At 42.5% G+C, this 22673-nt stretch overlaps 1 protein-coding gene across 2 annotated transcripts; it reads left to right on the top strand.

Moving 5' to 3' along the window:
• The first annotated feature begins 1197 nt into the window (after positions 1-1197).
• Positions 1198-21209, top strand: CANX (calnexin). 2 transcript variants are annotated; one of them, XM_056348858.1, is made up of 15 exons: positions 1198-1268; positions 9271-9459; positions 9917-9990; positions 10478-10536; positions 10888-11029; positions 12344-12425; positions 13872-14064; positions 14982-15171; positions 15889-16002; positions 16484-16640; positions 16964-17179; positions 17602-17721; positions 17866-18007; positions 18152-18243; positions 18830-21209. In XM_056348858.1, the coding sequence occupies exons 2-15, from the start codon at positions 9274-9276 to the stop codon at positions 18881-18883; spliced, it is 1821 nt and encodes a 606-aa protein (XP_056204833.1). In that variant the 5' UTR covers positions 1198-1268; positions 9271-9273; the 3' UTR covers positions 18884-21209. The 2 variants fall into 2 exon arrangements, with proteins under 2 accessions (XP_056204833.1, XP_056204832.1); XM_056348857.1 differs by lacking the exon at positions 1198-1268 and adding an exon at positions 1748-1768.
• Positions 21210-22673: the final 1464 nt, after the last annotated feature.

Genomic DNA, 22673 nt, shown 5'->3' with positions numbered 1-22673 from the left:
TCTTTCTTCCTTCTTCCTACTCCTCCTAGCAATATTGATTTTGGTATTCCTACAGAATACCTCCTATCTGCTGGAGCAGGCTGCAGCCCACAGACCACGCAGGAGCTTGCTTTAAACTGGGTAGTTCAGATACAGCTTTCCATTTAACTGCTTTCAGCTGGAGCAGCTCAGATAAAACTTAAAAAGTGGTATTACTGATAGGGTAACAGGAGCCTGCTTTCCTCATCACAGGGCCTTGTTCACAACCATCCCACACTGCTGTACATATGCAGCAGGAGGACTCCTGAAGCTTCATCTCACTCCAACAGTCGCTCCCATGGTCCTGCGCAAACCAGTGACCTCCTTTGGCCTCTCCCCATCGGTACAGCAAGAATGGTTATTTCTGCATTTCCCCATACTTCTGTACTTGTTCGATGTCTAAACATTGGGTGTTTACACAGCATTTCACCATTACAAAAAACCATTATGTTAATTTTGGAAATACAGCGTGGCTTAAAGCTTCTGGTATTACAGCAAGGCCTTCAAACAAGCAACTGCCTGAGCAGCACTGCCATGTTCTAAACACATCAGAGCACATCTCTCTTTTTATGTTTTCCTTAAACTCTCAGCTTGTAATTGAGCAAAAAATACTAAAAATGATGAATAGGCTAGAAAACTTGACAACCCTTTGTAAGGAGCTGAGGAGGCAGACGTAAAGATGAGTTTGCTGTGTAATACCGTGGTGCTCAGGCACCGCGACAGGCCCGGGTGAGCCCCCCTGGCAGGCCCAGGGCCCCTCCCCGGCGCGGGGTGAGGAAAGCCCGGGAGCGGGGAGTCTGGTCTCACGGCCTGGGGCAGCGGCGGGACGACGGCCCAGTCAGCCCTTCTCCACGGCCGGGCCGACAGGCGAGCGGGCCGTTAAGCACAGCCCCTCCCGCCGCGCCGCCCTGTCAGCCACCGCAGCGCCCCTGGACAGGGGGCCGTTGTGTCCCCGCCCACGTTTCAACGGCCTCCCTTCAACCAGCCAATCACCTAACACTTCCTGCAACCCTACCAACCAATAATAGCGCTCCACGAAGGGCAGCGCCGTTGGGGCGTGTTTTGAGGCGGGCGGGACGTTGAGCGGCGGTGATGTCAACCAGTCAGAATGCAGGAATGGCGGCGGGGAGGGCGGGCGGATGCGCTGTCCGCCAATGGGAGTGGGAGAGCGAGGTGGGCCGGGGGAGGGGCTGGCGCGGTAGATAGGCGGGTGGCGGCGGCGACGCTGGGCGTGCGGACACGTGACGGAGGTGAGGGCAGCGGTGGGGAGGGGAGGGTGGCTGGGGCCGGGGGCGGCAGCGGTGGCCGGGGGCGCGTGGGGCTGCGGCGGTGCTGGGGGTGAGTGTGCCTGTCCCCCTCCCAGCTCTGACCGTGACTGCCGGGGCGGCTCCGCCACCGCCGGGGTGGGGGAGCGGGGAGTGGGCCGCCCCGGGGCATGCCGGGGGATTGGCGGGGTGAGGCGGCGGGAGCTGGGCCTGGCGGGGGGCGTGCGGCGGGCAGGGCCTAGCGGGGTGCTGCTGGGCATCGGCTGTGGCAGGTGGGGGGGGGGGGGGGGCCGGGCCGACGCCTGGGGTGGGGAGGGCGGTGGGCGCCCGGGGGCGGGGGCAGACGGGGACCCCCGGGGGGCTGGGGGTGTGGGGGCCGTGCCTGGCTAGGGCCTGCGGCGGGGGGCGGGTACGGGGCCACTACCGCCGCCCGCTCGGCCGCCGTAGGCCTCTGAGAGGCCTGGTGGGGAGCGGCGGGTCTTCTGGTAAGTTCTGGGATCTCTGGGTAGGGGAGCGGCTTGTGGCAGGGCTGAGGCTGCAGTGGGGCCGATGGGGCGCTTCGTCTGTCTCCCCCCGCTCCGGGGTGGGATGGGGAGGGAGGCGGGGGTTGGAGGTGGGTGTAGGTTGGCTGTAGTTGGGGTTTTATTTGGCTTCTTGTTCTAATGTCGGCCGCTAACGTGTGGAAATAGCCCTGAGCTCCCTAAAAATGCTCCCTGTGAGTAGGGAGCCTCGCAGAGCCAGAAGAGGAGGTGGGCACAGAGCAGAGCGTGTGGCCTGGTTCGGGCTGTGCAAGGGGAGGTAGAAGTCTCTGGAAAGGGGGAGTTCAGGGTGCAGAACTGGAGGCCCAACAGGTGATGTACAGACGAGGAGACTGCAGCAGCAGGGTTTGAGAATTTGGAGGACTTAAAATATATTTGATTTTTATCACTTGAACATCATTCGTGTTGAGTGTCTTCAAAATAATACATAAATGACATCTTGTTTTTGGCTGAGGATTTTATTGCATGCTTTTAGAACAAAACCCCCTACTGCTTTGAATTAAAGCATACATAGCCTACTGCTTTCTTGTCGGTGCTGACTCTAAAGAGTGAACTTTCACATCCAGTTTTGTGGTTAAGAACTTTCTAGGCTGTCGAAAGGGAAATCCTGCTGGTGATTTGGTTGTGAAGGGAAGCAGACATGTATTAGTAGTAATGGTGAAGGTCCAGAGCTGCTTATTATTGGTGTTAACATAATTAATGTTGCAGCATTTCTGTATAACATAATGGAAAACTCTTTCTGGAACTTACTTAGACTATGTTAGATGTTTGAAAAGTATTACCTAGGAATGTAATGTATTTTTAAATGCAGTATGTTTTCTTGACATTGTTAAATAAGTATAGCTAACACACAGGTTTGATGGGACACTTTACCCACTGTGGTTTGGGTTGTTGAAATACTGCAAGGAGATAGCAGAGCTAATCTAATGTGTGAGATAAGACAGATAAAATACTGGTTAAATATAGGTTGAAATGTGTATCAGAGTGAACCTAGAGCAACATTTGAAATTACTTAAAAAACCTCCTTACTGTTGATTTGGTCATGTTACATGGGCTTACCCAAAACTTAAGAAAACTAGGAAAAGCTTTCAGTTAAACTTTGTGTTTATGTTAAGTCTCAGTATTTCTAGTTTAACACCCCCCCCCCCCCCCCCCCCAAAATAAAGGGATACTTAAACAATTCACAGACAGCATCAAAAGCTGTGTAGATGATATAAACTGCTTCCTGCTATCAACTGCCCTCCTAGGAGAGGAAGCTTAACGGAAAACACTCAGAAAGCTTGCAGCTTCTGTTAGATTACCCTCTCACTTGATGTGCTGCAGCACATCGCCCTAAGTAAATAAAAAATCCTTTACTAGAAGTATGCTGTGACTTGTTCTTAGCCTTGCCTTTTACTTCCTTTTCTGGGTTTTCATTTTTCTGCCTTTAGTAGTGATCATGATGGCAGCCTGTTCTTGCTGGAATCCATTCTGTAGCAGGGCAGACTTTGATTAATTTCTAGGCAGAATGGTCTGAAAGATCTTGGGGCACCTCCAGATTTCCCCCCACCTAATGTAATTTTTCTAGCAGCTCATCTGTTTTACGGTCAAAAAGCCTTGCAGTTCTGTCTTTGCCCTCCAAGGACTTCCACTTCTGCAGGAATGATCTCTTTGCTGACAAATGGTACATAGTGGGTTTTTCCCTTACTGTATCTGCGCTGATGTACATTATTTTTGGAAGCTGGCATGTTTGAAATGCTTATTAAAAACAAGCTTTGTTGCTGTCACCTTTCAGACCTGCTATCTTGCCTGGTTTGTGCTTCTTACAACCCAAACAAAAGGCAGATTTTTTTTCTGTGGGGCTGTTGAGTTCTCCAGGAGAGGCTTGTTTGGCTAATCCTTTCCAGTAGACTTTCCTCAAATCATACATAGCAGTGTATCCTAGCTGCCCCATCCTTTAAAAAAAAAAAAAGCCAAACCACCCACACAGAGAGCTCCTGCTTCTGACCTGTTTTAAGTAAGGTGGTTTTAGTTGAGCCTTGTCTGCTGTTCATTGAGTTATGATGTTAAAGGTAGAATCTTCATGATGCTGGAAGTTGTCTAGCTGCAGGACAAAGCATTTAAGGGGAAAATGTGTTGTCTGCATCATATTAATTGCTGCATATATATGAACATAATTTTATTATATCCCACTTAGAGGGGTGGTGAGGTAATGTACTGGTTGCTGAAATTCTAGTGTTTGGCCACACAGTTGTTCAGCTTTGCTTTGCAGAGTGTTGACCTCCCAAATCTGCGTCAAGACGGGTCTGTCTTGGACAAGTATGGATGACAGAACTGCACTTGAAACAATGACATTAAGCTGACTGCTGCCAACAGCTTTATTTCCTTTACTTGGCTACTTATTTTATCTTGCAGTATTTTAATTTGTCCTGCTACAACTCTTTTTGCCTTTGCGTGCTGGGTTAGACTGGGATATTGATTCAGGGTTAAAATAACATGGCAAAAGGACTTCGAGCCATCTTAAACCAGCTGCTAGCTCATCATGAGGCTGTGTAAACAGTTACCCTGGCACCGCAGAAGAGCCGTGATGTGGAAGGTAGAGGGATTGTGAGATGTAGAAGAGATTTGTGTTGCTCTTCAGCAGGTCTGACTAAGAAACTAATGGGCTATGAAGTAGGATAGCCAAGCCTTTGCTCAGAAACCATAAAAACTTCGAGATGGAAAATTAGTATCTGTGTGTCTGCCTTTCTGATCTTGTCTCCTTGCATTTTTTGTATTGTGATAAATTCTCTTTTGTGACTTCAAATTTTAATTCCACAATCCTTGACTTGCATGAGGGTGTATTGTGCTTGTTTTTATTGGTGTTTCCACTGTAAATACCATACTGAAATCAAGTTTATGGAATATAGGACTTTGCTAGAAAATTTTGCTCTTCCTATACTTATGTCATTCAGCTGTATTTCAGATGTGGCTGAAATGGAAACCACTGATGCTCATCCAGTTAAATTGCTGAGGTGTAGTCCACATTAAGTGACTTATTTTTAATGAGACTCATTTCATCTGACTGTTAATTCTTAAAAAAAAAAAAAAGGGCAGTAAACTAGATAGCCAGTAGCGATCCAAATGTAGTTATACATTCTGAAGTATGCAGTGTTAAGAACTGGCTTGATGAACCACTCCAATAGATTAGTATCCAAGGAGATGATTAAACTGGTTTTGCAGGCTCTCTTTGATCTGACAGGGGAGTTGCTTTCTAAATGGTATGTTCTGGAAGTACGATAGCAAGAGACTTAAACATCCGTTGTGTGGGCCCTTTCACTGTCTGTCCTTCTCAGAGATGTGTATATTGGAGAGATCGGTGACAACTCTGCTGTATGGGTCAAGTGTTTACAGTGTCATGACAATAATTAAGAACAACTTTCCCCTTTATGCCTAGTAAAAGGGGAATTCTAAATAAAAATAAATCTCTAAAGCTGCATGACTTTTCCTGAAAGCTTTGAGATCCAAATGTAGCAATCACTTAGCCCTGCAAATTAAGAGTGCCTCTTCTATGGCAAGAAGCTGAATCTCACTCCAGTTTGATTTAGTTTTTACTTTATAGGAAGTCTGAGTAGTGTGGCTGTTCCAGGTGTCTGTTTTCAGTGCTCTGCTATAGCTCCTGTACATTCCAGGGGAAAATGCTTTGGCCTTTTTTGACAGCCAGGTGAACAGTCCTTAAATGTCAGCTATAATCTTTCCAGTGTAGAAGCTGACTATGGATGGACACACAGGGAACAAGTGATTTGTTAGCCCGGGCAGTCATGAACTTTCTTCCTGGTTAGTACTTTGGTGTTATCCTGCAGTAGTCTTCCCTTTGCTCCAAGCCATGTGCCAGTGTCTAGAAGTGTCTGCAGACCTTATTTAAAAAAAAAAAAGGCAGATGAAGTTTTAGTCATCTCTGACTTGAAATGTTGTTATGGTGAAAACGAGGTTGCACTGAAGTAGAATGGAGACATTAGAAGCCCTTGCCTATTATGAAAGGGTTCCTTTGTTAAAGGCTTTTGGCAGTTGCATGATCAGAAATACGCTAACCTTTAGAAATATTACACAGTTAAACCTAGAGAAGGGAAGTGCAGGCAGAGTGAAAAAATGGCTAATGATGATAATTGCTTGGAAAGCAGACACTTCAAGGAGAAATCTGGTCATAATGGAGTAGGTGGTTGTGCATCTGAAGGTTAGACTGCATTTTAGTGACTAATTGAACACCTGTAGTTACTAGCAAGTTAAAGCTCCACTGAAAAATGGGTTGATGCCTGTATTCTACAAAACCTCTCTCTCTTCCCCTCCTCTCCCTATCTTCTATTCAGGAATAACAAGATTTACTAGGGCATAATCATGTTTATGTTATGTCCCCAAGGACTGTGTGAAGTGAAGTTTAAACTGTCTCTTCCAGCAGTACATCCATTACAGATAGAAGTAGTTTTTTAAATATCACAAATGTGTGGTTCACTTAAATTAACTCTTCTGAGAACACAATGTCTTTTATTTCTTATCATTTAGTTAGTTTGTATACTGTTACAGTTTAACAGAACAAGGAGCTTGACATGACAACTGGCAGTTGCAGGAGATGCTTCCAGTGTGTACTCAAGGTGTATGAATGGTAGCTTATGTTGAATTTGAGACTGATTTAATATGTAGGAGGTGTCCTAAACAGCTTTCTTTAGGGGTATAAACTTGAGAATCCTGCTTGCCAATGATTATAAAGAGGCAAGGACATGAAACTGGATTAGCTTATCTTCATGGTTTTAGCTTTCTGTTTTTTGGGCGGGGGGAAGCTTGCTTGGGAACTTGAACAGATATGTCTACCTCAAAATGAGGTTCAACGAGGCCTCAAATTCAGACAGAGCATTAACTGATAAATGTAGACCTACAGGGTAGATACCTGTGGTTGTATCAGGAGCACAGGTGTGCAGAGTGGCATGGCTTCTGCCCCTGCTCTGTGTGTCACTGGAAGAATTGTCTGGTTTAGCTAGGATGTTTTGCCAGAAGCATTTCTGGATCAACCTTGCCTGTAATATGAGGCTGTGTGGCTTTGCCGCTTTGTGCTGGCATTTACCAAAGTCCATTTGCTGCTGCCAAATATTACCAAAGTGGTGTAGTTGAGGTGGGATTGTGAAGTAGGTGATTGTTACATACGGAGTTAGTACTGTCATGAATGTTAGGGGGTATGATTTAATTCTTTCACCAAAATTTACTGCTTTTTGTCTAGTGGTAAGATTACTTAAGGGATTACTTGCATGCTAAATCACTAATATCCTTTGCTTAGGTGGAGGTATGCAGAAACTCCTTTTAGAAGGAGAGGAGAGAATTGGCTTGTTTTTCATCTTGCTATATTTTTAAGTGTAATTTCCTTTTATCACTTTCCAAATCACCCGATATAATTTGAAAGCAGTTATACAACTTGCGGTAAAATCTTCCTGAATTTAGGTCTGTTAAAAATGTATTTGGTGAGATCCTGTTGGTAAGACAAAATTCAACCCTTCACTTGGAAAGATGTGTCCTTGTGCCATCTCATCTGTAGTTGCTTCAGTCACACAGGATGCATCCAGAGGTGTAAAAGGTCACTTCTGAATGAAGTTTCAGGCTCTTGTTTTCTGTACACTTTTTATGCTGGTGGGCACGAGTTTATTCAGAGAACATGCTATCTCTGCAAGAGGAACTTGAACTTCCAAGGGTACTTTTCATTCCTTGGTTTTGTATTGTGGTTCCCACCTTAGTAATGAGAGTTATGAGCTGTTCTGAGGTCTACAACTGTTTCAGATTTTGGCTGTATACTGTGCATTAAGCAGACAAGCTTTGCTGGTATATAACAACTTGAAAGGTTTTGTCAGCTGTTGGTGCTGTGAGTGGTGTCCTTTGGCTCAGAAGTGTTGCAGTGCATTTGCCCCAGCTGCGAGGGGGCGGGTTCTGAGCATGCATTTAGACAATAATCCTCAAGGCCATGGCTATTGTTAGAAGACTGGCTACAATTGCATGTTGCTGTAGTGGCAAACTCTACATGATCTCAGCACAAGTTTTTAAAACACAGTTTTGCTGTAGTTCTAAAACATCCCTTCTGTTACTAGAAGTTAATGAATAGTCTAAGAACCGTAGATCTGGTATGCAGTGTAGTTTTGGAGTACTGGATAGTGCTGATAAGCCTTTAAGACTGTAAATTCTTTTATTGCCTAAACACGCTTTGGAAAGTTGAAAGTTTGTTTTCTAGCATGATCTTATGCCCCTACAGGCACTATTAGCTTTGCTTGAGTTATGTTTGTAAGTCTCTACAGGGCTGCAGCCTGAGGCAGGAGTGTAAGGGAACGAGGGGATATTTGGTTTTATACTTACTTTCAAAAAAGTGTTAGTCTCAGTTACAGTTCTGGTTTTGGAAGAAAAATTTTGAATGTGATTCAAAGGAGAAGAGGTGAGCAAGGCACAGGTTGTTTTTGTGGGGTTGGTTTTTTGAGCACATGAAACTGAGTAGCGTGTTAGGAGTGTTGCCTTTTCTGTCAGCGTAAAGGTGCAGTGATCTTGAAGTTTTCCTAGCAAGAAAATCAAATTGAAACCCATTTAACTTAAAAGATCTTTTAAGCTACAGCTCACCGATGTCTGCCATATTTTAGCTGTGACAATGTGCTGGGCACTTGATAAATCAGTTGAAGTGTGATATTTTAATTCTGTAAAGCCTCAGTTAACGTATACTCTTTTTCTTTGGTTGTCCTGTTTAATTAGGAGTCGGAATTGGGGAATGAAACCAGCTGTCTGCTAAATAGCAAAATTTTCTCCTGGGTCTACCATAGTAGCCTCAACTGCTTATAGATATCTGCCAGTAGTATCGGTGACTGTTGGCAGTAGTTCCAGAATAAAACCTGGGGAAGGGGACTGGGGAATGAAAATGCTAGTGTCACACACTTGAAAGGACTTATTATTTTATTAATAATTATTTTAATTAATAATATAAAAATTATTAAACAGGAGATGGAAGCTTGCTTACTCCATAGCTAATTGTATTTCAGTTCCCAGACTGAATGGAAACTTCAGTTTCTGCATGATGTATGTAAAGCCCTTCATAAGAAAGAAAGGGGTGTTCTGTTGAGGCTTTTGCTGTTACATGGGTTGGGGTGTTGTGTACATGTCTGCTGTTCTGCTCGTGGTCTGTGGCAGTGTAAGAACAAAATTATGGCACTTCTGCAGCATGATCTGCAGAACTTGCACACATGGTCCTCCACTCAGTTATCTGTTTTGCATTAAATGCTTTGTTGTATTCCTCTCCAGCTTTTAGAACTGTCCCAACCAGTCAGATGCAGGAAATAACAGATTGCACTTTTCTTTCAGTGGTATGATTAGTCACTTCACCTGTTGTCTTGGATGCTCGGTTTTGAACCAAGAAGCAATGCTTTGCTCTGTGTGCAGTGCTGGCTTGACCTCTTTGCCCTGTCTTATTTATTCAGATCATGGAGCTGAAATGGCTGCTGTATGTGACCCTGCTAGCTCTTGGGACTCTTGTTGTCCAGGCACATGACATGGATGATGACAATGATGGTGATGATGTAGTTGATATCGAGGATGACTTGGATGATGGCATTGAGGAGGTAGAAGAGGCAAAGCCTGAAACAAGCACTCCTCCTCCAAGTCCAAAGGTTTGGCATGGAACTTCTTTTAAAAGTTGAATTACTGCTTGTGTTGTGGATAATGGTAGCCTGATCAGAGTTGCCTTTGCTTTGCTAACATGTAATATGTTGCAATGTTATTAAAGATGTTATCTGGGAGTAAGGCTTGGAATTAGGCTTATCTGCGTTGCTCCTATTTTCATGTCCCCCGTGTTCTTCCTGAAGAGTTAGATCCACCCTTGAAATCTGTGTTGTGTTTATGAGGAGTTAATGCTAATGTTTCTAGCTAGTTATATACTTTAATTTTAAGAGCACAGTGGCTTGGCACAAGCAGCAATATTTATGTAACTTCTGTATTATGCTGCGAGGGTGTCCCAGGTAAGCTCTGCTTGAGTCTAGAGGGGGAATGTGAGCTGTCTATGCCTGTATTTCTTTAGGGTAGAGAATGTGCCTTGAAAGGTGCATAAATGCCCCTCTTTTCCAATAGGTTACCTACAGGCCCCCAGTCCCAACCGGTGAGGTGTATTTTGCAGAATCCTTTGATAAAGGAACTCTGGATGGGTGAGTATAATCTGAAGAATGATTCAGTATAGCAAATGATTAAAAATTTTGGTGAAAGGCGATGAAACCCTCTCTACAGCTTGTGTTAGTCAAAATTGCATCAAAGGGCAGTGGTTGGTAAGGATTAATGACAGTCACAGTATGAGGCTGGCTGTTAGTGCTAAGCTAAACTAGTATTTCCTTAAGTTGTAGTAAAAGGGGGAGGTGAGCTATACATATGTAATGTTCTAATCCTCATCTGACTTCCCTCATGTGATGTGAAGCTATTTTTTTTACAAGAGTAAGACGCTGAGGCCGTAATCCTACTTTGGGGGTGGGGTGGGAAGCGGCAAACGCAGAAGACTTTGCAAGGTTAGGGTTGGAATGCAGGGGATCAAGACACTGGGGTATAGTCATAGGACAGCAAGGGCTGCCTTGTCTTAAGGGCACGATTTTTAGTGTCTGTGTGAAAGTCTGGATTTCTAACCACTGGATGTTGGTCTTGCAGATGGATCCTTTCCAGAGCCAAAAAAGATGATACAGATGATGAGATTGCCAAATACGATGGTGAGTCCAGTCCAGGTTTTGGTGATAGATGTTTCTGATCTCTTTTTTTGTCATATCTGAAGAAGAGGTATAAGCCTTTGTTTTCCTGTTTCCCAGTTAAAATTATATTCAATGAAGAAAATGGGAGAGATGTTTATATACCTGGTTAACAATATAAAGTGTGGTTCTGATTTAGACAAAGTATCTACTTGGAGACTTTAAAAGAATATTTAGCGAAGATGTTATGCTAATAACTTGGTAAGGTACCCTGCTGGGCTGTTATTGCAGAACACTGGCTATCTTGCTCAAAATTGGGCTAAACAAAGACTGTCTTGAACAAGTTTTGATAAAGTTTGGTTAATTTCTCTCCAGGTAAATGGGAAGTCCAAGACATGAAGGACACTAAGCTTCCAGGAGACAAAGGGCTTGTATTGGTGACCCGAGCCAAGCACCATGCAATTTCATCAAAACTTTCAAAGCCTTTTGTGTTTGATACCAAGCCCCTTATTATACAGTAAGTAAAGGATAACTTAGTGTTCTGTTATTTCAAGGGTGACATGATAGCAGGGGGAGGTTAATTCCATAACTGAGCTTTTGTTGACTGGGGGTCTAGATGACACAAGATGCTGTAACCTATTATTATGCTGTTTTAAGTAAGTGTAAAATCGCAACCTGTGTTCCCAGAGTGGGAAGTCAGGAACAGCATGGGTCCCTCTGAAGCCTGAAAAGGAAAGAAGCCTATGAAAACCAGACTTGGTAACCTGTCTTGGGACTTCAGTTCACTTGACTTAATTGTAGCAACAAGGTCAGGCAACTGACTTTTGTACTGCTAATTGTGGAAGTCCTTGTCCTTTTGAACAAAAGCTGGTCTGTATGTAGGTCAGTGTACTTCTTTATGCAGTAAACTGCCCCATTTCCAAGGTAGAGTGGACAGAGTGGTGAAGACACACTTATTTCCTCCTCTCTTTGTTTTGGTTCATCTGTCGTGGAAGATGAACAAACAGCTTTCCTTGGCCTGTTTGGCCATGACTGATGTAGAATAATCTTCTTGCATGTATGTTACACTAGCAAGTCAGGAAGGAGAAAAAAAAATCATTCAGTGAGAACAGTTGAATTGTGGATAATCTACTTTATCAGTTTTAAACAAAGAGTAAACTAATTCACATGTATTTGCACAAGATAATGAATTGGTCACTTTGCTTTGCATGACTGTTTAGTTTTGGCTCAAGAGGCAAGGCTAAAAATAAATCCCAGTGGTCATCCACTCCAGCTGCTGGCACTGAGAGAGGCCGAAGCATAATTAGGCTATTCCTGACAGATGTTTTGCCATTTTCAGACTCCTTGGCATCCTTGGATATACTGTTGTATGCTTATAACCATAAAGGGGCTTCTCCGAGAATCTAATTGTTGCTGTTCAGTTAATCTTGCAAATGGAGTTGTCTGTCTGCCGTAGTAGTTGTGGGAAAAATAATGGGCTTGCCTTAATCTCTGTTGCAGTGTCTTACATACTAGAAAGCTTTTTCTTCCTTCTCTCTACTATCTAGATCATAATCTTCTAGACCAGCATTCAATTCCTTTATTTTTTTTCTGTCAGGTGAAGTCTTCAAAATCTTCAATTTTTCTTGTTTCTCAGGCCCTTATGAATATTTGCTTAGTCCTTAAAAGTGCAGCATGTGTTTTTAATGTTTACTGGGCATGTGATTTAAAGCAAACAACAAAAAAGTCTTGTTCTTTAACTTGTACTTGAAAATTTCAATTGTGTATTACAGAAGTAATTTTTCCTCATGTATAACATGTTCTCCCATTCTGTGTGTGAAACTAAAATTAGGTATGAAGTAAACTTCCAAAATGGAATAGAGTGTGGTGGGGCCTATGTGAAATTGCTTTCCAAAACCCCTGAATTGAACCTGGTGAGTAATGCTGCTACTTTGAGTATTAGCTGTGAAAGAAAGCTTTTTCATTTTGCTTCTTCCTGAAGAAGCCTCTTTGGTAAAGGCAGCGGGGCACATCTAGGGCTTGATTGCCGGAGTGCTTTGAACTCAGCAGTTCCTACTATTTTCAGTTGGAGAGGATAAATGCTGAAATTTTCCGGCCTCTTGAGTGAAAACTCTGGAGTTCCTTACTAGCTGAGTAGTTCTAGACATTTGCTAAAGTCTTCAGACTTGAGATTTCCTTAGGTTCTAGGACGAAAGAAAGCCTTATGTCAAAAGCAGCCAGTGTACGATAAGAAACTTTCTTGGGAAGTTGTTGTGCAGAAGCAAGATTCCGTTTCATCTTCTAAAACAGACTAATGCAAATAACTAAAAATACACCTTGCTTTTATTGCTGTGCTTTTGACATCTGAAGCCACTTGTGAGTGAGTTTTTAAAAAAAGACTGGAGGTTGGACTTGATATAACTTTATATGTTCAGCTGCATAAACAAGCTATATAGAACAGTGTGCTTCATGAGCGACCCTTGAATGCGTTGTCTTAAGTGTGGTGAATGGAAGAGACCATGCTACAGCTCCTAAGGATTAAGAATAATTTTCTTTCCTCTCAGTCATATACCTACCTAAAGTGGTTTAGCCTATTCAGACAAAGCTTAACTGCAGGGTCACCTTGCATAGGCTTTTGTAGCCTGTGGGTTTTGTTTAGCCAATAGACTTCATAGGAAATACTTTTATGACTTGTTACTCATCCTTCTCCTTCTGCAGTCGTGTTGGAGTTGTATTACTAATACAGATTCCAACGTACTAAAAACCAAAAAAAACACCACCCAAAAGACGACTTGGTTGTCTAACCAGTTTCATATGTGCATTGAATTTTAAGATCACATTAGCAAGAATGAGTGGACTTGCTTGCAGTGTTCAATAGTGAGTTTACATCCAGTTAGTGCTCAGATTGAGACAGTACCCCAGTTTATAAATGTAAACTAAATACAACTTGGCCTCATTTCTAATGCTGGTTATCACTTCGTATGAAAGAAACTCACTGGACTAGCTAGTCATTCATTATTACTGGTAACTGATACTTCTATGTTGATAGCTTTTAAAATCCTTTATTGTAATGGAGAGATATACTTAACATTGTGGTTGTTACTTATACTTACCTCTTTGATAACACTGTTATGTTTGATAAAGCTGTTGCTTTCCATCTGGGAAGTAGAGACCAAAGGTACAAAAATCAAATAGCTGGGATAATTCTGGTGTTTTTTTCTAGAGGCTTGTATTCATCATCAAGTCAGTGAAGTAACCACACTAAAGCCTGTATATCAAAGTTGTAGAATGATTTCTAATTAATTAGGAGTTCTTATGCCAGGCAGTGACTTAAGTTATATTTCAAAATAAGGTAATGAAGTTCTGCATTGTTTTTAAAGGATCAGTTCCATGACAAAACTCCATATACAATCATGTTCGGCCCTGACAAATGTGGAGAGGATTATAAATTGCACTTCATCTTCCGGCACAAAAACCCAAAGACTGGCAAATATGAGGAGAAGCATGCAAAGCGTCCAGATGCAGACCTGAAGACTTACTTTACTGATAAGAAGACCCATCTGTATACTCTAGGTATGGTGACTGTTGACTATGCATGTTAATTTACTACTGTGTTTCCTGAATTAAAAGCTCATAAAACGAGCCGTATGAACAACTGAGTATTTGTGTCAACACACCATACAACTAAAAACCATTTGAAAGCTCTGAATGCAAAACCTAGTCTTATTATATATACAAAGGCTTATTTTTTTTCCTTGCAAGAAGTCTTGATTTGTGTAAGAAAGGTCATGAGAACTGAATTTCAGAGCAGTCGTGAGTAACCTGATATCCTAAGTATATCCAAAATAATTATCAGCACTTATAAACTGCTTGAATGCTGCCCCCTAGTAATGTGGGGTGTACTAGGCTTTAGATTTAGAGGTATAGTTTGTTGTTTTGTGGTTTGTTTGGTTTTTTTTTTCCCCCTTGCTACTTTCATAGTACCAAACAAAACTCGGTGGTTCTTGGAAGTACAGTGTCTGGTCTGGTATATTAGCTGTGACTAAAATCTTTCAAGGAGTACGCAGGAGGATCTCTCTAGCTTATCCTACTAAGGCAGCAATGAATAAAGGAGTGAGATTAAAATCCTGTGAGTCAGTAGCAGGGAGTCCTGTTTTTGAGTAGAACATGAATACATACATTCTTACTACTAAAGCAATACCTACTGTGTCAAAGTCAACTTGCTGTGGTAATTGGTAAATTGCTCCACAAGCATCTCTGTGCTTAGCATATTTAAAGTAGGACTCCTGCAATGAGTCGTCTTTTTCACAAGGTGATATGTGTGGTACATCATCACTAGTTATACTTTGGCGTAAGGATAAATGTTCTTAATTCTTTAAAATGGTTGCAGTGTAGGTGATAGCTTGGATTGGTGAAGTTTTAGTTGTACAGTGGGGATGAGTGATGCTTTGTCATATATGTAATGGCTACATCAACTTTTTTCCTTACAGTCTTGAATCCTGATAATAGTTTTGAAATACTGGTTGATCAAACAGTTGTCAACAGTGGGAATTTGCTAAATGATATGTCTCCTCCTGTGAATCCACCCCGAGAGATTGAGGACCCAAATGACCAGAAGCCTGAGGACTGGGATGAAAGACCAAAAATCCCGGACCCGGATGCTGTTAAACCAGATGACTGGTAAGCTTTTGGAGGGGTGGAATTGGGGGAAGCCTTAGTGTGAAGTTTGGTCCTGATGAAAAAATCTTTCTCAGATGACTTACAGAAAGGTTTGGGTCTCACCCTTGTAATCAAAACTCAGTTTATGGATCTGAGCAGCAGTTTGGGACAAAGGCAGACAGGATCCATGTCCTCTGGGAATTACTGTTTAGTGTGCTGGCCACAGATAAAGGTTTAATTGAAATGGCTATACTAGCTGATGTTCTCATCCTTAATGAGATCAAAAGATGAGCTGCAGAAGGTATAACTGTAAGATGTTTGTGTAATGCATAGTTACAAGTGACTGAAATATCAGACATCCTAAATCAGAAACTGATACTGGGTTTCTGTCTTTGAACCAATGCCTTGTGAACCGTAGACTCAATTTCAGGCTCAAATGCATGTTTGCAGTGACTATGAAGCTAAGGGCATATTATAGCAAATCCCCTTCTAGGTTGGTGTTAAAAACTAAGTGGTATTACCTTATAGTTGGTGCTATGACTGTGCCGTGCGGCACGTGTAGGTAAGAGATCACAAGGCAATTCTGTTCTGAAATCAGGGCAGGTGTAACACCGTATCAGAAGCAAACCTGGCTGGCTGTCTAGATCAGCAGGCTTGTTCAGAGTCTGTAGAATCATGCCTTGGGGTTAAGAACTTCTGCGTGTTGTGTGTGTTAATACACAATATTCTCTTCCAAAGGGATGAGGATGCTCCTGCAAAGATTGCAGATGAAAATGCTGTGAAACCAGAAGGCTGGCTAGATGATGAGCCAGAATACGTAGCTGACCCTGATGCTGAGAAGCCTGAAGATTGGTACGTTTACTGCCTGTTACAAATGACAGCAAGTATTTCGTGGCTTTAGTACTGGCTTTTACATGGAACAATGAACAAGCTATTGTTATACTTGCCAACAAAGTTACTGATTCAAGTTATCTTGCTTCAGAAGAAGGCAAAGCTGGTCTGAGGGGTCTTGTTCTATTGTGTTCACCTGCATACTTTTCAACTCTCTTGCGGCTGTAAGCTGAACAGGGCAGAGGGATGGTCATCTTGCAGTTGCATCTTACTTTGAAGGGGTGGTGGGGAAGGCTGTGCTCAGGGACTGGCTTCTGTGCTTCCAAGTTACTAGAAATCCTCATTCCTTCTGTAGTGTCTTTATTGACAGACCTGTGCTGTACAAAGTTTCAGTATCTCTGTTTAATGGTAGGAATTTTTAATTTTCCCAGAAATCAGACATTGTCTAAATCTTATTCTGTATAAAGGCAAGGGGTGGACTTAAACGGATTTCCTTTTTTAGGGATGAGGATATGGATGGTGAATGGGAGGCACCTCAGATTGCAAATCCTAAATGTGAGACAGCCCCTGGCTGTGGTACCTGGCAGCGTCCAATGATTGACAATCCAAACTACAAAGGCAAATGGAAGCCTCCTATGATTGATAACGTGAACTATCAGGTTGGTGTTTTCACTGCTTAAACTGCAGGCCAGTGCAGCATTTTCCTTACAAAAAGCAGAATGATTTAGATTCAGCAGATATAATTAAGAATACAGATACTGTCAGGATTGTACTGTGTTTCAAGTGGACAGATTCCAAGTGCTTTCTTACTTGGCTTCACTTCTTTGTAGTGCAGATGAAAATTGATTCCCCAAATCTGACAGATTTTACCTGTCGACATTGTAATTAAGAGCAATGGATTGGTCTTTCTCAGTTTGAAATGGGCTGAAAACTGAAAATTGTATTATAGCAGGTAGGGCTGAATGTTTTTTGTCTTTCCTAGGGTATATGGAAACCTAGGAAGATCCCAAATCCAGATTTCTTTGAAGACTTGGAACCTTTCAAGATGACTCCCTTCAGTGCTGTGGGACTTGAATTATGGTCAATGACTTCTGACATTTTTTTTGACAATTTTATCATCTGTACTGAAAGAGCTGTGGCTGATGACTGGGCCACTGATGGATGGGGACTGAAAAAGGCAGCGGATGGTGCTGCAGAGGTGAGAAAGAAAGGGTTAATTATGTGCTCCTGACTGGAACAGTGGGAGCATTGCTGCTGTTCTCTCGTACAGTTTTTATCAATACATGTATAGACCTGTATGTACCAAGGTTAGGAGTTACGCTAAACAAGACTGGAACCTGGAATCCTAATTATAATATGGTAACAGCTGCTATAAGTTGCAAGTAAGTATTTATTGCTTTTCTGTGAGGTTTTTGCTCTGAAAATTGGACTGCTAACTTTAGCCTAGTTCTTAATTTTTAAACTACGGAAAAAGTACTTGTGCGGGTTAGCTTTGTTTCATACCTCAAAAAAATTAAAGTTCAAAGTGGCAAAAAGCTTATTTGAAAATTCTGTAGCTTAAATGTAACTCCTACAACTTGCTTTATGGGGTGAAATTTCACAGTTCTTCTTATGTTACAGCCTGGTGTTGTGGGTCAGATGATGGCAGCTGCTGAAGAGCGTCCCTGGCTTTGGGTAGTCTACATCCTCACTGTGGCTTTGCCAGTATTTCTTGTTGTCCTTTTCTGCTGTTCTGGGAAGGTATGCATTTCCTCTGATAATCAGTATAATCTTTAAAAAGAGGTTGAGCAAAATGTGCCTTAATATCACAAATAATTGCCTGGTTTTGACAGGTTGAGGTTTTTTTGGGTTTTTTGTTTGTGATTTTTTTTTTCTTTTTTTTAGAAACAGCCAAGTGCTGCAGAATACAAAAAGACTGATGCTCCTCAGCCTGATGTGATGGATGAGGAGAAAGAGGAAGAAAAAGACAAAGGGGACAAGGAAGAGGAGGAGGAGGAGGAAGAGGAAGCAAATGAGGAAAAGTTAGGTAGGTAAACTAGATAACCCTGAAAATGATTGAGTTTTATCTCTGATAGAGTAAAACAGCAGGATTAGCAGATGTGGAGAAAGCCAATGGTGAACTGAAGATAAGTCAGAAATGAGAATTAACTATTTCTTCTGTTTCACGTAGAAGAGAAGCAGAAAAGTGATGCTGATTTAGGAAGTGCTAGTCAAGAGGAGGAGGAAGAGGAGGAGGAAGAGGACAGGAAACCTGCATCAGAGGTAAGAGTGTGTAATCTGAGGGTAGTCTTGTGCATTTTTTTTCCTTATGTCATGTAGAACAAACCTTACTGAAGTGTTAGAAGTTAACCTGGCTCATCTGATACTCCCTCCCAGTGTCAGAACTTTGGAAAACGTAGTCACCCTACAGAATAGGAATTGCTGTGGCCAACTTCAGCAGAGCAGGGCACCTTGCTAAGGGCACTGCCATAGACCCCGCGTTGTCAGAGGAGTGGGATTGTGTGGAACAAGTAGTCTTGAGGCAAAAGGCTTATTCAGCTTTGCCAGGGTGTGACCTCTTACGTGCTCCACACTGACATAATGGCTGACTTAACTTCAAGCAACACTCCATTTTCAAAGGGATTCTCACAGCAGCTGTTGAGTACTCTCAGCAAATATTGTACATCCACTGTGAAAACAAGAGTATCCGTTTGCCATGTGTAGAAACGAAGGGTAGTAACAGCACTAGGTCCTGTCAAAAATGATAACCTAATGAGAAGTGAAAGTAGATTATCTGTAGGTTTGCTCAACATAGTTAAGGGTGGTATTAGATTTTTTCTTCTTGTTTACACAAATTACTTTCTTGCAGGAGGAAGAAACTGTGAATAGATCACCCAGAAACAGAAAGCCAAGGAAAGATTGAAAAAAGTCATAAGAACTTGATCTGTGATTTTTTTTTTTTTTTTTTCAAACACGGTTCTGGGAGAGGACCTTGGACACCTTACATTGAAACTTGGACAAACCTCAAGATTTCACCATCCACAGGTTCCAGTCACTATCCAATGTAATGGAGTGTCTAGCAGTAAAATATTTGCAATCATATGTTTTAAAGAACATCATTCCTGTAGAAAGAATGCATTTAATATAATGGGCTGTGGATTTTGGAATGTAACATAACTAACCTTTTCACTTTTGGTTTTAAATATTTTCTGGTTTTAAGTAGATTGGTAGAACTTTTCCAGTCTCAAACCTTGGCTTAATTTAATATATTAATTAGTGAAAAGTAACAATCTTGAAAGTGCTAGGTGATAAAAATGCAGTTTTATAACTAGTTTTTTTTACAAATATGTAAATTCCTAAATGCATCAATGTCTTTATATCCCTTAAAATTTGGTAATTCTTTAAAGAAAAAGTTGTCAATGTATTTGACAACCCCTTTGTCCTCAAAGGAAAAGAAAACTCGGGGGGGCTGTATGGAGAAACCAGTAGTGAAACTAATCAATCAACTTCATTCTTTTGGGGGGAGGGGAAAGAAGAAGGGGTAGAAGGAAGGGGTTACCCAGTCTATAAAATATGCATACTGTCCATGGCTAAAGCCCTGTTAAGTGTTGACAAATGATCTGGGATTTGGAGTGGGTCATCTTAATGTGGCATTTAATCCTGCAGACCTTGCAGATAATGGATTTTGTTAGTTCTTGAACTATTTTTGTAGAGCTAATGGGTTGAGGGGGGGTTAGACTACTTCCCCTTTCCCCCTCTGTTCGGCCACTGATGCTTTCCTTTCTCTGACTATACAGCTTTTTCTGAGTGCAGCTTTGCCTCAGTTGCTGAAGCGCTTCATGTTCAGCTCATTGTTGAACTCTCTATTTTTATAGCTAGACCTACTCCTTTCCAGGGTCCAAACACTGGATAGGACAGTGTCCCATATCCTCTCACTGTTATCACTGTATGTCTACTCCTGTAGAAATGGGGGGGGGGGGGGGTAGTCAGGCAGACAAGTTGAACTAAGTATTTGTTAAGAAAAAAAGGCAACAAAAAAACCAGACAGCCAAGATGTCAGTATTGTAGGTGGGGAAGGAGCATGTGGAATATCTGAACTGGTATGTGAAACTGTTTAAGTCTTTTATCTGCTCTTCATGTAAAAAATGCATCCTAAATTATATTGTGAATATTAGGGAGTTCCAAATCCAGCTGAATAAATTTTTTTAAAAGTGTTGAGTCTACCATACTATACTGTTTCAAACACTTCTGTTTGTTTTTTTTGTGTGGAATGCAGGTGACCACTACAAGAGCATACCTCTGAGGGTGAAATCTATGTAACTTCATTACACTGTACCAAATATGTTGGCATTTGGATGTCTATATAGATAAACTTGCCTTTGTTTAGAGTGAAATTAAATGTCCTGAAATTACTCTTCTTGCACTGAATTTAAACACTCCAGTGTTGTTTGGTCATAGCATAGGTATAGTGTGGGGAATAATTCCCGGGGGTAGGGGAGGGAAGAGTGTTCCAATTACCTTGCAAACAATCCAACCAGTTACTAGAAGACTTGTTTTTTGGGGTTTTTTGTAAAACACCTTTTGCTGCCTGTCCTTACGTTGTATCCCTTGGTTGTTGTGTTTGCATTTGTGATCATGATTATTTCGTAGCAGGATTTCTTGATCTTTCTGCAGTGTGCAAATAAACTATTGTAAGCAAGATACTGGAAGTAATTTCAAGACTTCTGTTGGGAGCTATTGCATGTTTAGAATGCCTTTGCCTGTTTGAATACCTGGTAAATACTGCTCCTTATTGCAAAAATAGCTTATACTCTGACATGGAAGATGTCATAGCTTAAGCATTGCTACTAGCTTGTTCTCAGGACTGTATTTTTATCAAGGAGCAGCTGCTATTTATGACTCTCAGTCCTTTGAGATGAAGTATATGTAAATGGTTTCAAAATGTTAGCTGAGTTGAGCACAACATAAAAATCTATTAACCTAATGTTTTTTATCTTAATATGCAAATTGCCTTAAATTCCTGAACAATTCATGTGCATACATGTTCTTTCAAAGCATCAAAAGTGAATATAATACTATTTAAAAGCTGATAGCAGATCTTATATTAAAGCTAACTGTAAATCTACATTTGCTTCTGCTAAATCTCCTGAAAAGGTCTCCTGTCTGTCTGCATGTTATGGCTTTTTTTGATACCATAGTGTATGCTTATTAAGTAATCACTACAATAAATGAAGACTTTCCAAAATGGATAGACAACTCAAGTTACTCTTTATCGTGCTTTCTGAATTGGGTGGCTCAGTTAAACTTCAGAATCACTCTTATTTTTAAAGCCTTGGAGGAAAAAAAAAATAGTTGTTTTTCCTTCATAATTCTAAAGAGTAGCTGTGTTTCTTGAAGTACTAAAGTACTTGTGAAATAGGTTTGGAACTGGTAAACGTACCTAAAGGTGGTTTTGGGTCTTCTGTGCCTATGCACCCAGGAGTGGCAGCTTCTGACGAGGGTGCTCTGCTTAATGTGCTGTGTCTGAAGGTGCTGGTGGGTGTTAGATTGAGAGGGTGAATCAAAACAAAATCCTCAGCGAGTAGGTGCAGGCAGGGTCTGAAACACAGGGCAGCAGGAATGCTGAAAGGAGTTTTTCTGCTGGAGCTGGTGCTTGATAAAGGGAGTTGCTGAGGATGCAGCAGTGCTGGGTGTGATTGAGCCTTTCTCCGCTGGGCTAACGGAATTACGGCAGCGTGAGGCTGTGACCTGTGCAGTGTGCCAAGTGTCTGGATGGAGGCTGACCCCAGGGCCCAAGGAGAGCCTTGCAAGGTGCTCGCTGCTGGTGGATGTACATTTTCATGGTTCCTCTCTTGCTCTTTCTTTACTCCTTCCTCAAAAGAAGTGGTCTGCTTTAGGCTGTGGTTACTCTCTCCATCTATAACTGTTCCACAGTTACTGCTACTATTACCTCATGGTTTCAAAAAGTTGTGGGTTCTTTGTGGTTTGTGTGGTTTTTGTTTCCCACCCCCCCCAGTGTTGCTGAACAAGGATGTAACCTCATTTGCAGAAAAGACCTGTCCATTTCAAAAAGGTACATGTAAGTGTAACTCAGAAAAGTATGTAAAAAACCTAATCAATAAAAAGACATAACTCCATTCACCTTTCTTAGTCTAATTAGCAAAACCAACTAGGTCTTCATCGCTGGTGGCTGGCTGGCAGGGAACGGAGCGGGTCGGCCTGGGAATCAGCTTCGGCACGTGAGGAAGAGGAGGCGACAGCGTCCCGCCCCCAGGAGGCCGTGGGTCGCTTCCCCCTTCGATACAGGCCGTCCCCGCCCGCCGCCGCCCGGTAAGGTCGCCCTCGGACCCGACAGCTGCCCCTGGCGCTGCCCGGGACCCTGCCGGCCGCTGAGGTGAGCCCGGCCCGGGCTGCCGCTGCTCACCCCTCCCTGTCAATCACCCTTGGCTCCGCCTTCCGGCGCGCCTGAATGGCTGCGCCGCTGCCCCGCCCCCTCTGCCCGTGCCTTTTAAACGCACCGAAGGCCGCCGCCGGAGAGCCGCCCTCCCCGCCCACGCCTCCGCTGCTGCCTTTGCGGTTTCGCGCCTTTCTATTGGCTCGGAGAGATGTCCCTCAGGGCTCGTGACGCTGTACGCGACGTGACGTAGACCACCACCCAGGAAGCTCCGCCCACTTAGTCTCAACTCGGCTCTTGAGGGGAAAAACAATTTCAA

Source organism: Falco biarmicus, chromosome 8 (assembly GCF_023638135.1).
Source record: "Falco biarmicus isolate bFalBia1 chromosome 8, bFalBia1.pri, whole genome shotgun sequence".
Classification (NCBI taxonomy): Eukaryota; Metazoa; Chordata; class Aves; order Falconiformes; family Falconidae; genus Falco; species Falco biarmicus.
The sequence above is the reverse complement of the archived record's forward strand: the minus strand, read 5'-3'. Positions and strand labels throughout refer to the sequence as shown.